This window comes from Sus scrofa, chromosome 1 (assembly GCF_000003025.6).
Source record: "Sus scrofa isolate TJ Tabasco breed Duroc chromosome 1, Sscrofa11.1, whole genome shotgun sequence".
NCBI classification, from domain to species: Eukaryota; Metazoa; Chordata; class Mammalia; order Artiodactyla; family Suidae; genus Sus; species Sus scrofa.
The window spans coordinates 273,368,048-273,390,895 of NC_010443.5; the positions used below are offsets into that span (position 1 = coordinate 273,368,048).

Consider the following 22,848-nt stretch of genomic DNA (forward strand, 5'->3'; position numbering starts at 1 on the left):
GAGGCATGGATAAATGGACAGATGGATGGAAAGACAGATATCTGGGAGAACAGGCGAGTGGCAGAGAGGCGGGGTTTGTGGGTTGACGGGCACCTATATAAGGAGTGGGAGTGGGGGGTGCGGGGAGGGAGGACAGATGGGTGGGTGGGTGGGTGTGCCAGGGGATGGATGGGCGGACAGGGGAATGGATGGCAGATACTCTCCAGCCGTTCCCCCACCGCCACCAAACAGTAAGTGGCAGCCCCGGATCAGAGACAAGGAAGCATCTTCAAGAAACCCTTGTGAGGAGTTCCCTCTGTGGTGCAACGGCACCAGCAAAGGCTTTGCAGCGCCAGGATGTGGGTTCGATCCCCAGCCCGGCACGGTGGGTTAAAGGATCTGGCGGTGCCAAAGCTGCAGTGCAGGTCCCAACTGCAGCTCAGATTTGATCCCTAGCCCGGGAACCCCATATACCACAGGGTGTCAAAAAAAGGGCGAAAAAAGAAAGGTTTATGAGAAACCACGCAGAGGTACACAAGTCAGCCCTGAGCCGTGAGCTTACATGACTGACCCTGATTTAACCGGGAGACACATTTGCAAGAGGGTGTTTGAGCAGTTTCTGGGGCCACGTTCCAGCTATAACTTCAAGCCCGGGAGGGGCTGGAGCAGGTGCGACTCTGCGGTCCCCTGCCACAAGGCTCGGCTCCGTCCTTCTGCCGCAAGCCCCGGCCGATCATCCAGACCCCACCTGGCAGCACCTACCCCTCGGGTCCCCCTTCCCCCCTCGACGAGACATCCAGGCAATCATGGTGAAGTTCAATGTGCTTTCAGAGGGAGGGTGAGCATCAGGCAGGGCAGAAACGCCTGCCCAGAACTGACCGGAGTCAGACACCAGAGGCATCAGGCAGGGCAGAAACGCCTGCCCAGAACTGACCAGGGGTCAGACACCAGAGGCAGTCACACGGGTCCCCGAGGGGCGGGCTGGGTTCCTCCAGCACCATCAGACCCTTCCTGAGGACGCATTTCCTTGTGCCCAGCTTCTGGGAAGCCCAGTTTCCCACAGGCACACTGACTAGAATTAGGGGATGCCCGGCTCGGAAGCAGAAAAGCTGCCAAGGAATCTGGCTGGGCCCACGCGTCAGGCAGCGTCAAATCCCCCCACCCCCCAGCACCCGCTCTTCCCGGGGGGCGGGCGAGAGGCTCCAGCTGCTGCTTTAAGGCCCCCTCAAATCAAGCTTCACACTCCAACGTCAACTTTAGTATCCAGCTGCTGCGGCCGGCACGGCCGTGTGCAGGATCCCTGGCCAGAGGAAGGAGACCTGAAAAACAGGGTACCCCGAGGCGGTGGCCAAGCTCAAGAACAAAGAAAAGAGGGGGACAGCTCCTACTCCAAGCCGGCTTCTCCCCGCCTCCCTCAGCCTCCGAGTATTGGGCACCTGCTCTGGGCTGGCCTTGGGGGCCACCAGCCCCCTGCTTCGGGGAGAAGCCGCAGCTTGCACGTAGCTCTGGAAGCAATACATCAGACTTGGGTCCTTGCCTGCGGAGCTTCTTTGAGAATCGGCTCAAAACCGTGGCCTCCACAAAGTGCCCACATGTGTGACTGTGCCTGCAGCCGCGTGGGGAAAGGACGCAGAGCGGGCGAGGGGGCAGGCCCCATGTTCCGAGGTCCTGGGCTGAAGGTGGGGACGCAGGCGCAGGCCAGCTGGGCGCAGAGCGCAGTGGGATGGGCCATCGGAAGGCCCGCGTGGTGGCGGGTTTGGTTTACGAGATGAAGACTGAAGGGGCGAACGAGAGGCCCTCTTGGGGAGGCGGGGTCCCGGGTCTCCGGGTTTTGGGGGGACTCACCCAGCTTCAGTCCCCCTGTGCTGTGCTGAGGGCTGTGGGGCCTGGATGCAGGGTTCAGGGACACACCACCTGCTTGTCATCGGTGATTTACCGTTTTCCAGGCGGCATCTGACACCCTCCCTGAGTTTCCTGCACTTCACTGCCTGGCAGCAGCCTCCCAGTGTCACTCAGTCCAACCTGAGCCACACCGGGCAGGGCTGCGGAGAGGCTCCCAGGCCCGCTTCCCAGGGGGTCCCTGCACCCCAGACCAGGGAGCCCCTGGCGCACAGCAGGTGCACGTCTCACGACTGCGCTAAGTACCCGTGGATGGTCCTGCCAGGACCCAGACCACTGCCCCAGAGCCACCGCCCCACACCCTGGAGAGAGGCCCAAACAGAGACCCCTCTGCCCTCTGTCACCTTCATGTTAGGGAGGCCTGGTGGGGGCACTAAGAGCCAGGCCTCTGCAGCGAACAGATCTCGGTTTAAATCCTGGCTCTGCTGCAGCCTTGCTGTGCGACTCCGGGCAGGGCACTCTCCCTCTCTGAGCCTCAGTTTCCCTGACTGTAGAATGGGGTAGCAGTCAGTGTTGAGATTAAATGAGATAACACCTGTCAGCCTCTTAGCCCAGGTCCTGGCACCCGGCGAGTGTCCCTTATACGAAGCCTGGGTCACCTTCCGTCTCCTCTTGGGGGGCTTCCCCCAGGAGCCCACCTTCAAGTCCACGGCCTCAGATCCCGCCACTCCCCCCTTCCCCACGGCCTCCGGAGCAGCAGCCCCCGTCGGCTTCCCCAGGGTTCCCATTAGGATCGGGAAGTGCCCCTTGGCAAGGGCCTTTGGCCCTGCCCCGGGCACGCGGGGTCAGCACCACCACTACCACCGGGTCGCCCCACCCGCCCTGCTGGGCTCTTTCTCCCCCGCCCCCAGTGTCTCAGAAAGACGCCAGCCACACGGATGTCCAGATTCAGGAGGGAAGAGTTCGGGTCAGCGCTCGGCTCAGACCCTCTCGGGCCGTTCCGAGAATCTAGGACATGGGGTCTGTTTTTCACAGTGACACTTCGGCCGAACGCGACCAGGGCTGAGCGGTCAAACTTCATCCCTCCCCCGACGTGTGCAGGGAAGAAAGCGGAACTTTGCCATCCAGAAAAGCACGAAGGCACCCAAGTCCTGTGCACCCATCAGCAGCCGCCCCTGGTCGTCCTTGGCCGGCCGGGGGGGCATCGAGAGAAGGGGCGGGCCTTGGGTTCACGTTGGCTGCCCAGCTCCTGGCATCTGTCCTGCTGGCCTGGGTGACCACCGCCCGGCCTGCCCAGGACGAGCGAGCGTCCTAGGAATGCCAGGGCTGAAACGGGGACAGCAGGGCCTCCACACCTGAGCGCCCTCGGAGGCCACTGCCCGGTCCGGGCCACAGCTTCCTGTGCCCAAGCTGGCCTCAGCACGAGGTCCGGTGGGGCTGGGGAGATCTCGCCTCCCCAGGTGAGGTTAGGGGTGCAGGCAGGTGCTGGGTGAGCAGGAAGAGGGCAGGTGGCTGGGAAGGAATGCCCAGGGCCCTGGGAAACACCCCCTGGTACCATCTGGGGAAAACGGCAGCCGGGCAGACATTAAAGGCACATCAAACGCAGCCTGAAGGCCCCGACAGGCCCGTTTCATTATTCAGAGTGACCTGGGGGCCACCTGCTAATTGGCTGGGAGGCCTCGAAGCCCTGGGTTTTGCTGATTAAAAGCGGCTCTCCGGCTACACAGCCTGACAGTCCAAATAAGCCACGGACCTCGTTTCTCTCACAGCCCACCATGCACCCACGCGGATGGGCCACCGCGTCCGGGGCCGTGCCAGGCCGAGCCACCCCACCCCAGCCACACCCAGCCCAGGCTACGACGTGCTATCAGAGACGCTGGGCCACACCTACGCCCCCCGCAACGGAGGCCACACGGGGCCGGAGGGTGTGGGCACGGCCCCCAAGGCACAAGCAGCAGGAGCAGACAAAGGAAATCCGGAGGGCTTCCTGCAGGAGGGCGGGGAGCAGGTGGGCAGGGCAAAGGCTCATTTGAGTTCAGCGCTCTGGCCTCACGTCAGACCAACAGGGGCTGGAATCGGTCGCACAGCTTCCTCGGCCCTGAGCTTCCCAGGGGACCCGAGGTAACCCACCTGTCAAGTGGGGATAAACCACCTGCCTTGCACACAGGCCTTTGGTGAAGCTTCGCGAGAGGCGGTGGGGATGCGCTTCCCACGGGGCTGGGCGCGGAAGGAGGTGGAGGCGAGGGTGCCGGTGGACGGGTCAGGATTTAGGGGCTGGAGGAGGCAGCCGGGCAGAGGCGATCACGCCCTGCGGTGGGGGTCATACGGGCTCCGTGTGGCTGGGACGAAGCGGGGAGGAGGCCAAAGGGCCTGGGGACCAGGGATGAGGGACAAAGCGGCCAATGGGCCAGCCCACGTGCCACCACCAGGATCTTAAGCCAAAGTCAACGCAGAGGTAGGAGGGCCCTCAGTCTCCCCGTGACACCTGCAGAGGCAGGTCTGGCAGACGTGCAGGTGGGCAGGAAGTGTGGCCAGCTCCAGGGGAGACCCGAGGGCACCCCAGCCCCCAGCCAGGCTGCTTCTGCCTTTTCTTCCAGAACCCTAGCCAGGCAAAGGACAACACGGACCTCGGGTCAGAAGAGAATGTTTTGTTTCCTGCCATCCCACTGGCGGGGGGCGGGAGCTGAAGCTGCTGCCGCTGACAAAGGAAGGTGGCTCTCAGCAGCTGCGACACTGAATATAGTTCTGCTCTTCCGGCATGCTTCTCGGAATGGCAGCAGCTGGGAGCGGAAAGGCCAGCGTGCCAGCAGCGCTGCCGCTCCCTACGAGCCAGGCCCAGCCCTCCACAGCCCATTGGCCGTTTCCCCTCCATGCCACCTTGCCCTCTTCCCAGGGGACACCTGCCCGGCCTCGGCAGGAAATCCCAATGGCCTGCCAGGGCCCTGCCGGATGGAACGTCCTGGAAATGCCCATCAGAGAATGGGAAGTGTCACCGAGCTCGCCACAGACCAGCACAGAGAGGCCGCACAGGCCGGCAGGGGTGCGTCCCAGAGTCAGAGCCTGCACGCGGCCCCCTCCCCGCCAAAGACAGCCTCTCTTCCCAGCCAGCAGGCCAAGGCCTCCCCGCAACCCCGTTTTTACCAGCAGAAAACCGCAGCGCATCTGCATAAAGTGTGTGTGCTGTGGAGCTCCCGCTGTGGCTCGGTGGGTTAAGACCCCACTAGTATCCATGAGGACGCGGGTTCGACCCCTGGCCTCACTCAGTGAGTTAAGGACCTGGCGTTGCCATGAGCTGTGGTGTAGGTTGCAGATGCAGCCCGGATCCGGCTGTGGTGTAGGCCGGCGGCTACAGCTCCAATTCGACCCCTAGCCTGGGAACCTCCACATGCCGCGGGTGTGGCCATAAAAAGAAAAAAACAAAAACAAAAAGTGTGTGGGCCAGAGCCCCTTGGCCAAGGGGACCTCGCCCATGAACAGAGCGCTGGGCGGAGAGGGGCGGGGGGGCAGAGACAGGTTGTAGCACAGGGATGGATGCAGGGCAGGCCGGGTGCCAGGGAGGAGACAGCCAAAGGGCGTGGGGCACCACTCCCTGCACCGCCAGCGCCTCCTGTGGCCTGCGGGGCCCTCGCTCCCAGCCCCCCAGAGGGCAGCTCTCAGGAACTGCGGCCGGAGGGGCCCGTGATGCCCTGGGCGAGGGTCTGTGCCTGGAACAGTGCTGGCCCAGCCCTGGGACCCTGCCGCCCAGCTAACTCCCAGCACGCGGGTGGGGTGCGAGCCCATCCGCTCCAACCAGCTGGGCTCCGGGGCTCGGCCTCCTCTGCCGGGTGGGGCTGAAATCCAGATTCCCAGGGCCCAGGGACGCGTTCTGTGAGGTGACCCGTGGGAAGGGCCCAGCCCCATGCACGTCGCTGCTGCTACGATGGGGGGGTTGACCAGACGAGAGGGACAGGAGGACGGACGGCTCCAGAGAGGCCAACCATGACGCACAGGACACGGAACCGCATCCTAGGACCTGACCGATCACGTGACAGTGGCGGAACCAGCAAGTCCCAGGAGTCGGCTTACGCCAGGCGACTCTCTTTATTAAGGGTCTGAAACAACGGAGCCTAGACAAAACCGCATGCGGGGGCAGGACGGGGCGGGAGGGGGGGAACAGCGGGGGTTTCCTTGTGTCCTGGGAGCCAGAAGGTTCTAGCTTGGGGCTGACTGGCAGGCTGGTGAGAGTCACGCACTATACATAAATGAATAAATAACAATAAAAGAGGGGGAGATGATAAACAGGGAATGATAAGCCAGCTGAGCAATGCCAAGTCCTTTCTCTCCTGGCAAAACACTGCTACGTGTTGCCTAAAAGTGAGGCCGCGTGGGGGGCACCAGCGCGGGGACCCCAGGCCACGTGGGCAGGCTCGGCTGCAGAAGGCTGGACAGCGTGGCGGTCCCCGCGAGGCAGCCTGGCGGGGCCACGTCTGAGTCCACCCACCAGTCGCTCAGAGCCTGACCTCAGGCCAGTCCCTCAGCCTCTCAAGCCTCGGTTTCTCATCATTAAAACGGAGACCACGGCAGTTCTCCTGGCCGAGAGCCCCCCCATCGCGCGGCGGGGCAGGTTGAATTCCGGCCGCGGGGCATCCTGGCTTCACCGACAGGCAGAGGCTGTAGGAGCCAGGGTGTGAGTTGCCAGGTCCACCTCCTGGGCCACGACGGCCACTCTGCTCTAGCAGGAGGCCGTCCGCCCGTCTGGCTCCGGGGCAGGTGGCATCGAGCTGAACACGGCCGACATGCCAATTCACAGCTGCAAGCTGGTGAGCCCCGGGAGCTATGTGTTGGCACTGAGGGGCCTCCTCCGTCCTGAGAACAGAAGGACCCGGCGCTGGGGAGAATTGCGGTGAGGGGGACGATCAGGTGACATCGAGGGGACCGGCCCCTATCACCAGAGACCCTCAGTGTCTCTGACTCACCGGCTCGGTGCCTCCCCACCGGCCCCTGCTGGGAGCAGAGCTGGGGGCTGCAGAGAGCACAGCGGGCCTGGCCCCAGCGCTGGGCTGGGGGCTCTGCCAGCAGCCAGCCTCCCAGGCCACATCCCCCCGCCCCCGGCCGCACTGGGACGGCACGTTCTGTTCCGTGGCGTTTTTAATGACCTCACATCCCCTCCCGCATGAGGATAAATCCCAGCGCAAAACACGACAAGACTTCCTTTCCGGGCTCTGCAAACGAGCTGATAATGCGACACAGCTGCCCGATAAATGTTTAATGGCGGGATTTGCTGAGGAGGCGGCCTCTGATTGTGTGGCTTGTTCCGGAGCGAAGCTATCTTCGCTCCCGAGAGGGAAGGACGGGCGCCGAGGGGGCCGTGGCTCCAGGGTTCGGGGCCACCCTTCCAGGCCCTAGCTCTGAACGGTGGTGGGACGGGGCGCCCGCCAACGAGGACACCACCGTCCTTGCAGGCCTACTCTCCTGTCCCTGAACCCCAAAACTCCCTGCCAGCTGCCAGCCTCCCCCTAGGCACTCAGGGCTCAGCTCCACACATCAGGCGTGCTGGGGGCCGAGGGACCCCGACCCCGTCCCTGCCCCGGGGCTCACAGCCAAACCCACATGCCCGCTGTGTGAGTGTCCTGGGGCTGCCAGGGGCCGCGTACCACACCCTGGGGGCTTGAAGCAGCAGGGAGCCATTCTCTCAGAGATCTGGCCAGAGCAGAGGAACAAAGCAGGCTACTCCCGCAGGGAAGGTACGTACGATAAGAGTGTGCGAGACCCCCTGGAGTCAATGATCGCCCAAGACAGCGGACCTGCCTCACAACTGAGCCCCGCCACAGACGCACGAGCCGCGTCCCAGAACAATCAAACTGGGGGAATGGAACCCACATCCTGCCCAGCAGGGTCCGCAAGTTAATGATTCCTAGGACATGCGCTAAAAACAAAAACAGAGGGAAAGGTGACACGATGCTGAAACCGGAAATGACAGACCATATTTTGCTATGTTAACGCCTTTCTTTCATTCCCACGGCGTGCCCGGACGGTCCCCGTGTGCCCACGTAGGGAGAAGAAAACTCCCCCGCCTGACGTCACAGAGGCGCTGCTGACGGAGGCCGAGGTCCACCCGAGAGGGAAAGGACAGTGGTCTCCCCGCCCCGCCCCGCTCCTCCGCCGACGGCGAAGCTGCAGCCCGCTGGGTCCTCAGCACAGCATCCCTCGCCCGCCTGCCTGTCAACCTCCCGAGTGGCCTATTCTAGTGAATTGCTTCTCCTCTATCACTTTGCCCCTCGCTGAATTCTTTCTGTGCGAGACATAAAGAACCAGGGCTCCTTGGACCCCTCAGGACCCGTTTTGTTTTGTTTTTTGTGGTTTCAGCAGGCACCCCAGATGGGCCTTGGCCAGACGGCAAGGTGAGCGTGTGGCTGGGTCCCCTCCAGGGACAGATGCGGTGTCAGGATGCATTCTGGGGGTTTCCCGGTCCCGGAGGCCAGAAGTCCTAAGTGACGGATCGGGCAGGGCCACTCGGTGCCCCAGGGAGAAGCCCTCCGGCCTCCCCCAACCCCTGGTGGCCCCAGGCAGCCCTGAGCTTGGCAGCATCGCTGCTGTCTCCGCCTCATCTCCACGTCCCTCCTCTGTCTCTTGTAAGGGACACACGTCCCCTGTGTCTCTCATAAGGACTCTCGCCATTGGATTCAAGGCCAAGGGGACAATCAGAGTGATCTTATCCCAAGATCTTTAATTAATGACCCTGACAAAGACTTTTTCCAAAAAAGCTCACGTTCACAGGGTGTCTCTTCTTGGGGCCACTCCTCAGCCTGCTCTGAAGGAAGCTCAGCGCTAAGAAACCCGCTGGAATCCCGCCCGGCTGGAATCTCTCAGGCTGGCCCTTAACCTGATGGCTCTGGTTTGGGGCCGGCCGCGTTCCCCGCTCTCCGTGCATCTGCTCTGCGCACGGCTGCGGCCTTCACCTGCTTGTGACGAGGGTTGAGTCCATCTCCCCACCTGGAAGTGCCCAGTGGCTGGCGCCCCACCGGCACCGATAAAATGAAAGAACAAAGGAGCAAAGGAACGAATGAATGGACAGCCCCCAGGCCCAGCCCCCACCTGCCCGGGACCCCGGGGAACAGATGGTCCCTGGGCCTCCGTCTCCCCGTGTGTAAAAGGGGGTGAAGGGCCGGGTGTGGGAGCCGCACAAAGACCAGAATCAGCCCGGAGGGCCTTGGGAGTCTTGGGGGTCACAGCGCCACAGGCCAGGTCTCACTGCCCCACACAGACGGCTCTCGGCCTGTGAGGCGGCCCATCCGCCAGGAACCCCCTCAAGCAGCGTGGACTCTCACCTTCACACAGGGACCCCTGCCAGCGACGACGGGTCAGTGCGGCACCAGGATTCCAAATGAGGGCACCCAAGCCCCCTGAGGAGCGCTGGGGTTGTGGGGGGAGCGGGGGGCAGACAGGTGCCCTTGGAGCCCAGCCCCATAACAGCTCAGGCACCAGCACGCTCCCTCCACTGCAGGCTCAGAATCAGAAACTCGCCCCTCATAGCCCTCAGGCAAGGGCAGGCAGACCCCCACACAGACGAGGAAGCTGAGGCCCAGGGAGGCTCCTCCCACCCCTGTCTGTCCCTCGGCGCTGGACCTAGCATGTGCCAGACACTGCGCTGAGGGCTCAGGGTCGCCCAGCAAATCCTGACAGCAACCAGGAGGGGCTACGGGATGCCCCACTTTACCCAGAGGTCATGGAGGCTTGGGGTACAGAAACTGACCCAGCATCCCACCCTCACCTCAGGCGGCCGGGTCCCCGTCCCACCCCTACCCCACCCCCGCCGCAGCACAAGGTCGAGGGCCTGCCCCATGCTGGGGAGCAGACAGGCCCAACCCATCACCGCCAGGCCACGGAAGCCGTGACCCTGACCAACTCGTAGCACCACACGGAGACCAACCCACTGGCAGTCACAGAGAGAGGATGGAGTGGCGGGGGGGTGGGCAGCAGGACAGGTGGGTGGACGAGCACATAGATGGACAGTTGGAAGAAGGACGGGCAGGTAGCGGATGGATGGGTGGAAGGACAGACGGACAGAGAGGTGGGTGGACGTACAAGTGGACAGATGAGGGGTGGACGGACGGACCACCGGGTGGCTAGACGGACAGAAGGACGGGCAGGCGGCGGGGCAAGGGGGAGAGGAAGCGAGGGCGGGGGAGGGAGGGAAGAAACAGTAACAAAAACCCCTTAGCTCAGCAGACTGCGGGCAAGGCCAGCTGACAGCGACTACAAAGAGCTGGGAGTGGGGCAAGCCGAGAAACTCAGCTGCGTGCCGTCCTATTAAAGCCCCGCGGCCGCCGCCGCCGCCGCAGCGCCGAGGCTCCAGCTGGCCGCTCGGGCCCTCCAGCCGGTCCCCCGCCCGCCGGCCCGGCTCCCGCAGGCATCCGCTCCCCGCTGCCCTGCGGGCAACGGCCGGTCTGTGTGTTTCTGAACAAGGGCGGCTCCTCCCCGCTCTCGTGCAGAGCGGGAGCCCAGAGGGAAGCCCACGGGGTGGTCCTCCCCACTTCTGACCAGGCCCGGGCGGAGGACGGTGGAGACGCACTCGGCCAAAGCCACCGCCCGCCTCCTCCCCCCGTCCTTCGACGACCCCGCTCACAGACGGCGCCCCGACCCAGCCGCAGGCGCCAACCACGCCTGTGTCCGGGGAAGGATGGCGCAGCCCCTGGACGGTCAGAGAGGTTCAGAGGCTCCATGCACCACCCAGGAGCTCCATCCTGGTGGCCGGTGCGGACAGGACGCCGCCGAGGTCAGCACTGGGCCCTCCCCTCCGCCCCCTCCTCCCCGAGCCTGGGTCACTGTCACCAAGCTGGGGCAGCGGGTGCTCGGCCAAGAGAGGGTGGGAGGTTTAAGGCCGCGTGGGATTCCCGCCCAGAGGACGTCCTGCGCGCAGGCAGCACAGGCCGGCGTCACTCCATCAGGAGGCTGGAAAACGAATCCACACGCTGTAACCACTGCCCTCGGCGGGGGGACACGGCCCGCGGGGCCCCTCCTTGCTCTGAGGCAGGTTCCGTGTGATGCACGCCTGCGAGGCCCGAGGGCGCGGGACGGGCCATGCAGAGCCACAGCCCCCCCTGCTCCCTGGAACCAGGCGGGCCCACAGAACACACACCCGCTTCGAGGCACAAAGCAAACCCCCCGCCCCCAGGGTCGGCCGGCCTCCAGCGCTGACTGTCACATCAGCTCCTCAAAGCAAAGGGACAGAACTGACCAGGCCTCAGTGTCCCTTCCCCCCGGCCCCCACGCCCTCCTCCAACACCTCCCAGACAGGCGCCCCCCCCTCCTAGCCCCGCCTTCACCACAAGGAGCCCCCCCTTCCCTTCTAGGACCTTCTACAGAGAGAGGACCCAGAACACCACAGGCACCTGCTGCCCCCGCTGCCGGGCCCCTACGTTCGGGTGTGAAATGCTTGGGAAGGAGACCGAGGTGCATGGACACCGTGGACGTGCTAACAGCTACTGGACTGCACGCTTTAAAGGGACGACATTTATATTATGTGACTTTTACTCCAATTCAATAAAACATCAGCGAGCAGAAGAGGGGTGGGGGGAGGCTGGGCCAGGACCCCGGCCAGGGCATCAAAGTCAGGCCCCTCCCAGCTCCCAGGAGCACCCAGCCCAGTGAGGCCCCAGCGGGGTGTGTGTGGAGGTGTCTGTGCACCTGAGGCCCTGCAGTGGCCTCTTGCCCGATCGCAAGACCCCCATGCGGTGCCGAAATGTGCATTGGCTCCTCCTGCTGCTGTCACCAAGCACCACAAACAGTGGCCTCAAACAACACGGGCCTGTCACCTTGCTGCTCTGCAATGGGTCCTATGGACTCAGATCAAGGTGTCAGCAAGGCTGGTCCCTTTCTGGAGGCTCCAGGGGCGCACCTGTTCCCTGCCGTTTACAGCTCCTGAGCCGACCTGCACTCTGTGGCTTCTGGCCCCGTCATCGCAGCTCCTCCTGACTCTGACCCTCCTGCCTCCCTCTTACAAATGTCGTGGCGTCAGAAAGCTACATCCACACAAACGGAATCTGCAGAGAGCTCCTCCCTGCCACACGCATCACAGGCTCAGGGCAACCCTGCAGGGTTGCGGGGAATCTTCCCAGCCTATGGAAGAAGAGACAGAGGGTCCAAGAGCACCCCTGCCTAAGGTCACTGAGCAAGCAGGTGGCTGACAGACGAGACTCTGTGGGCTGGGGGCGTCTGGGCCTCCCCTTTCAGTTTCGGCCACAGAGAGGGTCTCTTGCCATCTCCTCCCTCCCAGACACTCACAGCCTGACGCCCCCAAACAGGACACCCCTCCCTCGGGAGGGCCAGCTCTGGCTTCCGCAAGGACTCGCATGCCCCGTGGACGACTCCCCCATCACATCACTTCTGAAGACCCCCGCTCCCCGCGCCCCGGCAGGCACCAGGGTGGGGCGCTTAGATTAAGCCTCCTATTCATCAGCCTCTAAGAAGCATAACTGGGGCTTCTGTGAAAAATCAGCTCATTATGCACAGAGCAGGCCTTGTGAAAATGACCATTTTTTTAAAAGCAGCACGCTGGGCTCGTCTCCAGCCATGAAAAGAGGAAGGGCTGCCTCAGGGCTGCAGCCTTGGTCTGTGGGTTTTCAAAAAAGAAAAGAGCCTGGCTAACGTGACACCTTTGGCTAATTACTAACAGGGTATTAAACGCGGCTGGAGGAAGAGCCTAGACAGCGCATCGCATTCGTCTTGGCGGCTCCCTGACGTTGTCACCTCTGGGGACCTCAGCCTGTTGCAGGGACAAGGGCTTCTTCAAGGGCGCTGGGCTCAGGTGGGGGCTCCGTGCAAAGTGACAGCGGTCCTGTCCTCGGGGACTGACGGGGGACAGGCCCCTGGGGAAGTTCTGGACCGGGGCTTAGCCGAGGAGGGAGCACTGTGGCAGCGGGCGCCAAGGGTGAGGACAAAACGCGGGGGCAGGTCTTCCCGCCAAGGCCGGGCTCCCATCTGGAGGCCCCGCCCCCTCCATTTGTCTGCAGACACCCCCCCCTGCAGTAAAGGGTTAACTCGGCAGCCCTGGGCTGCCCACACCCCACAGGCCCAACCAAGCTCTGGCCTGCCCAGCTCCTGGGAGAGGCTCGGAGCCCCTGGGACACCCCGCTGAGAAGGGCGTCTTTGTTCACGGGGCGCTGGGTCAGGCCAGAGTCTGGGCTAACGATGGGGTTCTCGGGGCCTTGGGGCTGGAGGGGCTGGAGGTTAAGGCCACCTACATGGGCAGTCAGCCGGGTCCCCAATGAGACCTGGCCACCGATGCTCGGGGGGGGGTCCCCTGGCTGGCCACGCCGCATGTGACGTCACACGTGGCTTGAGGGGAATTAAGCCCCGTCCACCCGACTCCCGGGGAGGGGAGACCCCGAGCTCCAGCCTGGCCTGGCCTGGCCTCGAGTCCGTGCCTTTCCCATTTGCTGCCCCGAGCCTGCCCCTCTCGCCGTGAGGACCCAGAGCAAATGAGTCCTGGGGAATCGTGGAAACTGAGGGTGGGCTTGGGGGCCCCTACGCCCCCTGTTGTGTTATGAAAGCAAACACTCACAGGTACTGGCCCGCTGCAGACCCCTGTGGGCCCACCCTGCCTACGGGCCTCAAACGCCTCATCCGACCCCACTCTGATGAGCCCCCCCGGGCTCCTCCCGGTCCCACAACGGGACGCGGCTCACGACTCTGCCGCGCATCACACCCTCTCTGTTCACGTCTCTCTGGGCCGGGTCTTCATTCTCTGTCCAGGGGACCACTGCACCCACAGGCGGCCCCGGAACAGCAGGGGAAGAGGGGCAGCCTCAGCGAGCAGGCCGGCGGCGCCACCTCTGTCCTCCCGCTGCCGGGCAGGGTGCACGGGGACTGCGGGGGCAGAGGGCTCCAGGGGCGGTGCAGGGACAGGGACGGTGAGAAGGCCAGGAGGGAGGGCACCACCTCGCCCCGCAGGGGCCTCCACACCAGCCAGAGCAGGACGCATGCCCCTCTCACGGTCCCCACCACCTTCTAAGCCACCAGCAGGTCCCGTCGCCAGGTACACCGCCCAGGGACTCAGGCTCTCAGGGTCCACGGACCGGGGGTCTCGGCCTGGGCCCCGCAGGACCAGGCAGGGCGTGAAGCGCCTGCACCGAGGCCACCACGGCAGGACCGCGTCCCAGCAGAGCCGGCTGGCTCGTCCACCCAGGGACCCCGCTGGGCTCCTCGTTTGGGAGGATGTTTAAAGGATTTAGAGAAGGACCGTGGCTCCTGCATCACGTGGAAGCACAGATAAAGGGACTGTTTCCTACAAACGTCCTTCCTGCCTGCGGGTGCGTCCACATACGCACACAGGTGGAGAAGATGCTAGAACGGGCTGGGACGCGCCCCTGTCCTGAGCCAGCGGGAGAGAAACGTTTCCCGTTTTCCCGTTTCTGGAAAAACAAAGACACAAAAACTCACCTGCCGTCTTCGTATCCAAAGACAACATATGTTTTTTAACTGCACACTTTTGGATTTTATTTTTCTGGCCACACCTTCAGCATGTGGAAGTTCCCAAGCCAGGGATCAAACCCGAGCCACAGCAGCCGCTGCAGTGACAACGCCGGATCCTTAACCCGCGGCGCCACAGGAGAACGCCTAACCGAACACTTGTAAACTGTTACAGACCTCGCGAAAGCTACGCTGACACCCAGCCCGGGCCTCTGGAGGCCTCACTGGTAAAGCAAGGTTCTAGAACGTGGGCTGGACGGTGGGTCCAGGGGTGTCACCTTGCTGTGAATCTTTATACCTAAACGTGTTATTGACATTCTCAAATGTGATTTTAATAGTGGGTTTTAAACATTTTTAAACAGCCTATCCTTCGTCCAATATTATTTTTAAAACTCCTCAATTCAATGACATTCCTAAGTCCTTTGAGAACCCAACAAAGAGCTCCTGCGTGGGTTCCCTAACATTTCAACCTGTTCTGGCGACTCTCGGGACCTGGGCAAACAGCCCCACGAAGGGACAGCTGTGCTGGTTCACACGCGGTGACCACGCTGGTCCTGGGACCCCCCCACCCCAGTCCATGGATGGACGGTGCCCCCCACGACACCACCAGGGTGAAGCCTCCTCGGTAGTTCAAGCACCGTCACAATGTCACCTGCACCCACCCAGGTGGGACCCCATCCACGCCACCCTCGGGAGGCGGTGTTCCTGCCCTGCCAAGCCTCCTGTCCCCCCGGTGCTGGCCCACGTCCCCCAGGACATGACGGAAGCAGACTCTGTGCTTGTCCCCACTCGGCCAGGAACGCGGTCCCCCTGGCCCCAGGTCTGCGAGACCAGGCCTCAACGGGGGGTGGCCGGCTCCTCTCCCCCGAGGCCCGCACGCCGCATCTGCGGGTCAGGGACGAAAGGCCACGCAATTCTCTGAGGCCGAACCCTGCAATCCGGGGAGAATTAAACCAAAGTGGGACAGACTCCTGCCAGGAGGCCTTCAGCCCCAAGCCAGCGGGTCCCAGCTACCTCACTGGAGGCAAAGCCCGCCTCCGAGAGTGCATTTAGGTGGGCAATGGTCTGTGAAAGGATTAATTTGCTGATCTTATTACATAAATGGAAAGCGGTTTCGAGCCACTGGTAACACGCCTGCAAGAGTTCCCTGGCGTGAAGCTGGAGGCTCCGCCTTCCTCCCCGCCCCTTCCAGCTGACAGCTGACGATAAAGGCACGGCAGAGGGTCCGGCTCCAGACGCCAGCGTCTGTGCCAGGGCACGTGGTGGCGGATGGAGATGAAAGGGCCGGCACTCAGCAGCGTGCGCCGCGCGGAACTCACCGGATCCCTTTGTTCTGGGCCAGGTTGTGCAGCGAGAGTCTGGACACGGCGGAGATGACCTGGGGGGAGACAAGGAGACGCTTCTGTAATTTCGCGAGGAAGCCGAGCGTCCTCATCAAACTGTGATGAAGTGGTTTGCAGACGGTGAGAAGTGTTCACTAAGCACATTTCATCTTGGTTTAAAGGAAATAAAACAGAAAGCCTAGGAGTTTTTAGGCTAAATACCTATCTTGCGTTTGTCACGCAGAGCGTGTCACTTTGGGGCACTAATATTTGCGGAGGGCTGTCGCACTCCCGGTGCAGCACTTCAGAGAGGAGCCGGGCTGGGCTCACAGCCCCCATCGGCCGTCTCCCGGCACCTGCTGAGAACGACTCCGTGAGCCTCCCCCTCCCCCAGGAGAGGGTCTTCCTCTTCGGGACCAAGGGGAGCCTTTGCAGGCATCGTGCCTTCAAAGTGCCCGCCCCAGGCTACGGTTCTGGTAGTTCCGACGTGACTCATAACCACCCCTATTCCCAGTTGGCCCTGCCCCATTTCGGGGATGCAGAAACAGAGGCCCAGAGAAGTCAAGTGACTTGCCCAAAGTCACACAGCAGCCCGGGGCGCAGCGTAGACACAAACATCCGAGCGGAGCGCTCTCTTCCCTTCCAGCCCCTCCTCTCTCTGTATGTAGGACCATTTAACAGGGTCCAGGTAGAGCCCCAGGTTCTGACTGCAAGAGGGGATGTCAGCAGGCTCTCCCCCGACGGACAGGTTTGTCAAAATCAAAGTCCTGAGCAGTGGCCGCTCTCTCCTCTGCTGCCCCTGCCCCAACCCAGTCCTGCCCTGCGTCCAGCCTCCTCCAGACACACAGGACCCATCCGCGCCCCAGAAGCCCCGACACAGCTGTGTTGGTGGAGGACAGGTGGCGAGCGGGGGGGGAGGCCCCAGGGACAGTTAGGGGAGACTGAGGCGAGGAGAGGGCGGCGGCCAACCCTGAGCACAGGGCATCCCTCCCACGAGCGTGTCAGGGCGCAGCTCACACCGCTCCCTGCAGGACGGAGCGGGGCCTGGCGTGCCGGACACCACACACAGAGGAGGCAGAGCGAGGCAAGCCTCGACTTTGAGAGTGGCCATGAGTGTGTGCATGGGTGGGCGTGCACAGGAGGTGATGTGTGTGCCCTGCGTGTGCACATGTGTCTGAAGACGGGACCGTGAACCACTTGCCAGATTCCCAGACACCCTCTGCTGGGGACTGGCTGTCCCAGAAACTGGCCGATGGGCCTTTTGTGCGCGTCGTTGGGCCAATCCTCACCCCTCCAGGCCAGGCCGGCCCTGGACCGCTGGCGGACGGGAAAGCTGCGGCACGGTCACCTGCCCAGAGCCCCATCGGGGACACATGCCTCAGACTTCCTTTCAAGCTGCTCTCCTTCTACCAGCAATTTTCTAAAAGGGGGGAGAAACCCCCAAATGGTGCAGAAGGGCCCTTTCCCCGCCAGCGAGATGGCCGCCTTGACCCACAAGCTGAGTGCTGGGCTCTCTTCCGGGAGGGTTTCTATTTCAGGCCCCGGGACTCACGGAAGTTAGGAGTCTGAGGAGGGACAGGGCTCTTCTGTGTCCCTCAGACAGGACTCAACTGGCCTTCTGTGCCGCTGGCCCAGCCGGGGCCCCCGTCCTTGTGGGCTACAAGAGGCCTTTCACCAAAAATGAGCGACTTGGCTTCTGCTGTGCTTCCTGGCTTTGGAGGGCTCTAAATATTTAGGAAGACGGAAAATGAAAGCAATATTGCTTCACGTCCGCGGAGTTACGAGAAAGGATGCTAGAAACGTCAGGGCTGAAGGATGTGGATTCCAGAGGGCTAACAAGCCTCCCCTCTCCTACGCCTCCCATGGCAGACATTGCTAATCAACTGCCGCACTCCCCCTGTGGAGCCAGGTGCAGGCTTAGAATCCTTCCTGCAGAGTCCACACAGGCACCAGCAAGTGGGCAGCAGTGGCCTCACAGACGAAACCTGTTTGCCAACCTGGAGTTAGTGGCCAGGCCGAGTTTCATACGGGGAGGGAGCCAAGGCCGAGAGATGGTCCCCATGTCCCCAGGCCACCAGGGGACAGAATGGCTTCTCCGGCTGCTGTGACCACAGCCCCAGCTGTGAGCTCTCAGCCCCTCTGCTCCAGGCTGGAACCTAAATCACTAGCAGTGTGTGAAGGGCTCTGCTCTGGGCTCCCATCGCCTGCCTGGGGCAGCTCTTTAAACGGGGTTCACCACCCCAGCCGTGTTCCAGGTGCCTGTCCCGCGCTCTGCCTGGGCTGCGTGTTTCCCGCCCGGCGTCTGGGCGTGAAGGGACATCTTGGGTCCCGCCATGGGGAACCTCACTCCGGTGACCCAAGGCCCAGGGCAGGGGCTCCTGGCAGACCTGGGATCCCGAAAGCCATGGCGTCAGACAGGGCAGTGCCCCCCCCACCTCCGCCTGCCCCTGTGAAAGGCTAAGGAGCAGGCGCCTCTCCCTGCTGGGGGCGCAAAGCCCTATGGCAGCTCCCCAGAGCCCCCCACTCCTGGAACCAAGGAGGTGGGCCCCCGCAGAGGCAGCCCTCTCCCGCGATGATCAAAAAACCGCGGGGCCCATGGTCCAGGCTACTCTGAAAACATAAATGCCAAAGGATGACATTTCCCCAACTTTTATCTCCACTTCTTGTCTGCATCCCTGAGAATGAATGAAAAGACGTGCACCTGCTCCCTCCCCCTCCCCGCCACCCCCCCCACATGCCCACTAACCGCTCCCGCCTGGGCGCAGAGAGCCTCGGCCCCGGCTCGCAACGGGACAAAGGGACATGCGGGCAGGGCCGGCAGGGGAGTCCCAGGAGAAAGCCGTGTCCCCAAGGGGACCTGGTAGGAGGAGAAATGTGCACGGCCAGCTCCCCAAAGCTGGAGAGGCTGTCAACGCTGCTCACGGCCATCAAGCCTCTGCCTCAGCCGTGACCTTTAACGTTTCAGCTGAAGGAACAGGAATGGGTGCGACGGCCCGAGGAGGGGCGTCGGGGTCTGGGGTCTGGACCTGGATGGCCACCTCCGCTCGGCCCCGCCCAGCCCGGCCTGCTCCGGCCCCACGGGCTCCACCCCGGCCACCATTCAGATGGAGACCCCCCCCAGGCATGCGTGGGTGGGAGGAGGTTTAGAATGCAGATGGCCAGGCCCAGCCCAAAGGCCAGAAGACAGAGGCCGGGAGCGGTGGGAGCCAGCAGAGCACTGGGCTTCGCCCCACACCACCTGTCTCGTTCACGGTCAAGGGCCTGCCTTCCTCGTCTTGGGAAAACTCCTGATGTGGCCGAAGGTCCTCTTTCCACTTCATCCTGCACATGCTGGACGCGGCTATCGGTCAGCGCAGCCCCCCAGCCACCACGGCCGAGAGCCTGCCCTGGGGCACAGGTCTGTGCAGACAGACTCCAGACACCCCTCCTCAGAAGGTGCCCCAGAAGAGCAGGTATGGAGGGGGCAGCATGAGATGGGATGGGTGGGGTGGGGAGGGGTGGGACAGGGTGGACCATATCAGAAAAGAGAAATAAATTGTCATTTCTTGAAACTGCTGTTTCAGTCTAGAGCACATGAATGACTTTCGCTTCCCTGACTTGATAGATGTTCGATGCCCTACTCAGTGCCAGTGCCGGTGGTCGGGGGATCAGACTTTGCTCCTCCCCAGGCGCCATCGCCAAGTTCCAAGAGCCCCAGCAGGCTCCCTCCCGGGAGAAGGCAGCCCGGCCTGTGCCCGCATCTTACAAAGAGGAAGCCAAGGCCCAGACACCCATGGACTTGCTCGAGGTCAAGCAGGGGTTCTGAGAGCGGACGCTTCTGTTCCCCACCGCGTGGAACCTGTGGCGGGGTGGGGGGTCCACACTCCCCCGTTCCCTAAGGGGTGGGCACAGGCCTCGGTTCCAGCATCTCCACGCAGAGAGCCTCGGGCATCTCAGATAAGTGGCACCTGTCATGTCCCATTTCAGCTCTTCCAGGCTCTTCTGGGGCTGGCATCACACGTGACCTCGAAAACCAGGCTCTGAGCTGCCTCTTCGCATTTCACAGTTGAGAAACACTGCAGCTCACCGAGTTTCGCAGATGCACTTAAGTCACAGACTGACCTTCAGAATGCTCAAAGAGGGGTTCCCTCGTGGCTCAGGGAGCTAAGGATCGGCGGTGTCACTGCTGTGGGTTGTAGCTGTGATGAGGGTTTGATCCCTGGCTCAGGAACTTCTGTAGGCCGTGGGCATAGCCAAAAAGAAAAAAAAAATGCTCAAAGAATGTCTGGGACATGAGTGGTGGATAGATGGACAGACAGACAAATGGTGGGCAGATGGACAGATGGACAAGTAGGTCGATGGTTGGACAGATAAATAGGCAGACGGGTGGGTGAACGGCGGATGGTTGGTGTACGGTGGGATGGACGGACGGATGGACGAACGGATGACAGAATCAGTGGCGAAGGTTCCAATGAGAACCTGCCTCCCAACCCCCACGGCTGAACCATCAGAACGTGAGCTACCGTTCCCTGAGCTCACACTCTGCGCGCGCACTAGGATGGACAGGACTCCGGGGACCAGAGAAAACAAGGACCCAGCCCCGGGCCCCCCAGCCGTAAGCGGCTGACCCAGAAAGTGCCCCAGGTCTGCGAGAGCCAGGTCTGTGCTTCCATCACCTGCACCGACACCAGGCAGGAGCCTGCCACGGGCAACAAAAGGACTCATTAGGAGTCATGAAGCAGGAACGGCGCAGAGCGCGGGACCTCCTTATCAGCCAGGACCACGCATCTGCACACACACACACACACACACACACACACAGGCAGCTCAGTGGAGCCAAAGAGGCAGGATGATCAAAGTCATTTACATATGTTGCCCCGGACACTCTCCTATCAGCCAGGGACATCTCCAGCCAACCCTGCCGCATACCGAGAAGCAGATCATTATGAGCGGCTTTCTCCAGCTCAGCCGTCTGCTCTTCCTCTTTTCACAGGGAGGGCAAGGTCAGGAAAACTTGTGCCATCGCCTTCCAAGGACAAGCGGCCCGAGGGGCGTAATTCCTCGGGGATCACATGTGAGCACCGCGCCCGGTTCAAGCTCTGCCACCGAAAGGGAGGTGGGGACACCAGAGCAAGCAGAGGAGCAGGCCGCCTCTCAGCCAGCGCCCACCGTCTGCGCCGCAGCGTCACGGTCCACATGGGCTTTGCCTTCAATGGAGCCGGAAGGATGCGGGAAGGCGGGAGGGATCCGGACCCCAGACCCCAAGACAGCACATGAAAAACCGCAAAATGAAAAATGCCACTCGCTGAGCTGGGTGACCTGTGACAACCCCGGAGGGCAGTGCTCAGAGGGAGGGTCTGGTTGATCCTAGAGGGTCAGAGCTTCAAAGCAGTTTCAGAGGGAGAACGATGGGCTGGACGAGTCTACAGAGAGCTCAAGACTGGCCCCTGCTCTTTTTTGCCCTTGAAGGGATGCTTCCAATCCTGCTGCACGCCTCGCTCAGTGGGTCCGGGTCAAGACCCTCAAATGCAGGGGAAAGAGACCACCCCGAGCCTCGGGGACCAGCAGCCCGAACCCTCATGCCTCGTGCCCAGTTGGTGCTGATGTCTGTGACATGGACACATGAATGAATGAATGCCAAAGCCGAGGGACCCCTGAGCCCAGGTCCCTCCTAGACCCTGGACGCCGGCCCCACTCCCCTCTGCCCCCAGAGTAAGTCCAGTGAGCCAGTGCCTGACCTGCCCTGGGCTCCCTCTGGGCTCAGGCGCCGTCACTTCCACATCCACCCCCAACGGGGGCAGGGCTGCTCCTCTTTGCAAGTTGAGGAAACTGGGGCTCAGAGAGATACAGTGATGGGATCGAGGTCCCATGCCTGAGCCCGGCTCCTAAAACACACAGGAAGCCCCACACAGGCAAGAACGCTGAGGGAGTTCCTGTCGTGGCTCATTAGTAACAAACCCAACCAGTATCCATGAGGACACGGGTTCAATCCCTGGCCTCGCTCAGTGGGTTAAGGATCCGGCATTGCCGTGAGCTGTGGTTTAGGTCACAGATGCAGCTCAGATCCTGTGTTGCTGTGGCTGTGGTGCAGACCGGCAGCTGCAGCTCTGATTGGACCCTTAGCCTGGGAACCTCCATATGCTGCAGGTGAGGCCCCCAAAAGACAAATAAAGCAGGAATGCTGAGCATCTGTCCCAGCCACCTTCCCTGGGATAGGAGACAGCCTTGGTCCCACCTTCCTCCGTGAGCCTCGGACTCTGCTGCCAGCACCTCTGAGCCCACGGCAGGGTGGCTCTGCAGAAGGCTCAGCAGGATGGTCAGGAGGACAGGCCGGGCCCTGGCTCTGAGCGTCCCCTCCCCGCCCCCCCGGGCCTCAATTTCCTCCTGGGCATGAAAGGCGGTGACTGGTCTGCTATTCCCCTGGCTCAGATCACGTCTGAGAGTTCCAGGCCGGGTGCCCAGGGCAGACGCGACCGGCCTGGTGAGCCCCTCAAAGGGGCCAGGCAGAAGCCCCGAAGGACGTCACAGCTGTGAAGTGCCCAGGACCAGGGCCTCAGAAACCAGCTGACCACACGGAGCCCAAGCAGGAGATGGGGGGGGCGCCCTGTTCCTCCCCGAGGTCTGGGCTCCCAGCACCCCACTTTCTCTGTGTATCCGAAGCTGCGTGGGAGGGGGGAAGAGGGTTACTGGCCCCTCCTTCCTGATACCCCTGGGGGAGCTGGACGAGGACGGCGGATTGACAGCCCCCCGGCCCTGCTCCCCTGGCAACATGCCCTCCCCACTGCAGCCAGTGAGGGTGGCCGGCTGGCCCGGCCACAGCAGGAGGGTGATAGCAGGACCCAACCAGGAGGGAAGGCCGATGGCGGGGGCGGGGGGCAGCACCTGTAACCCTGGGGACCAGGAGAGGAGGGGTGGAAGGAAGGCTGGAGGTGACCTCAGGGAACACGGGGAGGGGTCAGGCGCCAGGCACCGACGGAGCGCCCAGAGCCACCCCATCCGTGGGGCCCGCAGGCCCAGCGACAGAGTCTGCTCTCACGCGGGAGACAGACAGGGGTGGAGCGAGAATGCATGACCCCACAGGCTTCATCGGTGAAGCGCCTACTGTGCACCAGGCTTGCTACAGAGGCTACCCGGACAAACTGTGATCACAGTGACACAGCTGAGCCAGCACAGCCAGCCTCTGAGGCCTCCCCCACGTGCTCCACGAAGCTCGCCTGTCAAAACGCTGCGGCAGGCAGGATGAAGCTGTGTCCACCCCGAGACGGTCTCAGGAGGCCCT

The 22,848-nt window shown here is 62.7% G+C and overlaps 1 protein-coding gene across 10 annotated transcripts in view; it reads right to left on the reverse strand.

Annotated features, from left to right (window-relative positions):
• Positions 1 to 22,848, reverse strand: part of VAV2 (vav guanine nucleotide exchange factor 2) — a 173,109-nt gene that overhangs the window by 64,906 nt on the left and 85,355 nt on the right. For 9 of the 10 annotated variants that reach the window (XM_013987084.2, XM_005654613.3, XM_021071375.1 and 6 more), the window contains exon 3: positions 15,588 to 15,646. The exons of the other annotated variant lie outside the window; for it this stretch is intronic. In XM_013987084.2, coding sequence (XP_013842538.1) covers positions 15,588 to 15,646 — 59 coding nt within the window. The remainder of the gene's footprint in view (positions 1 to 15,587; positions 15,647 to 22,848) is intronic. 10 annotated transcript variants of the gene reach the window in all.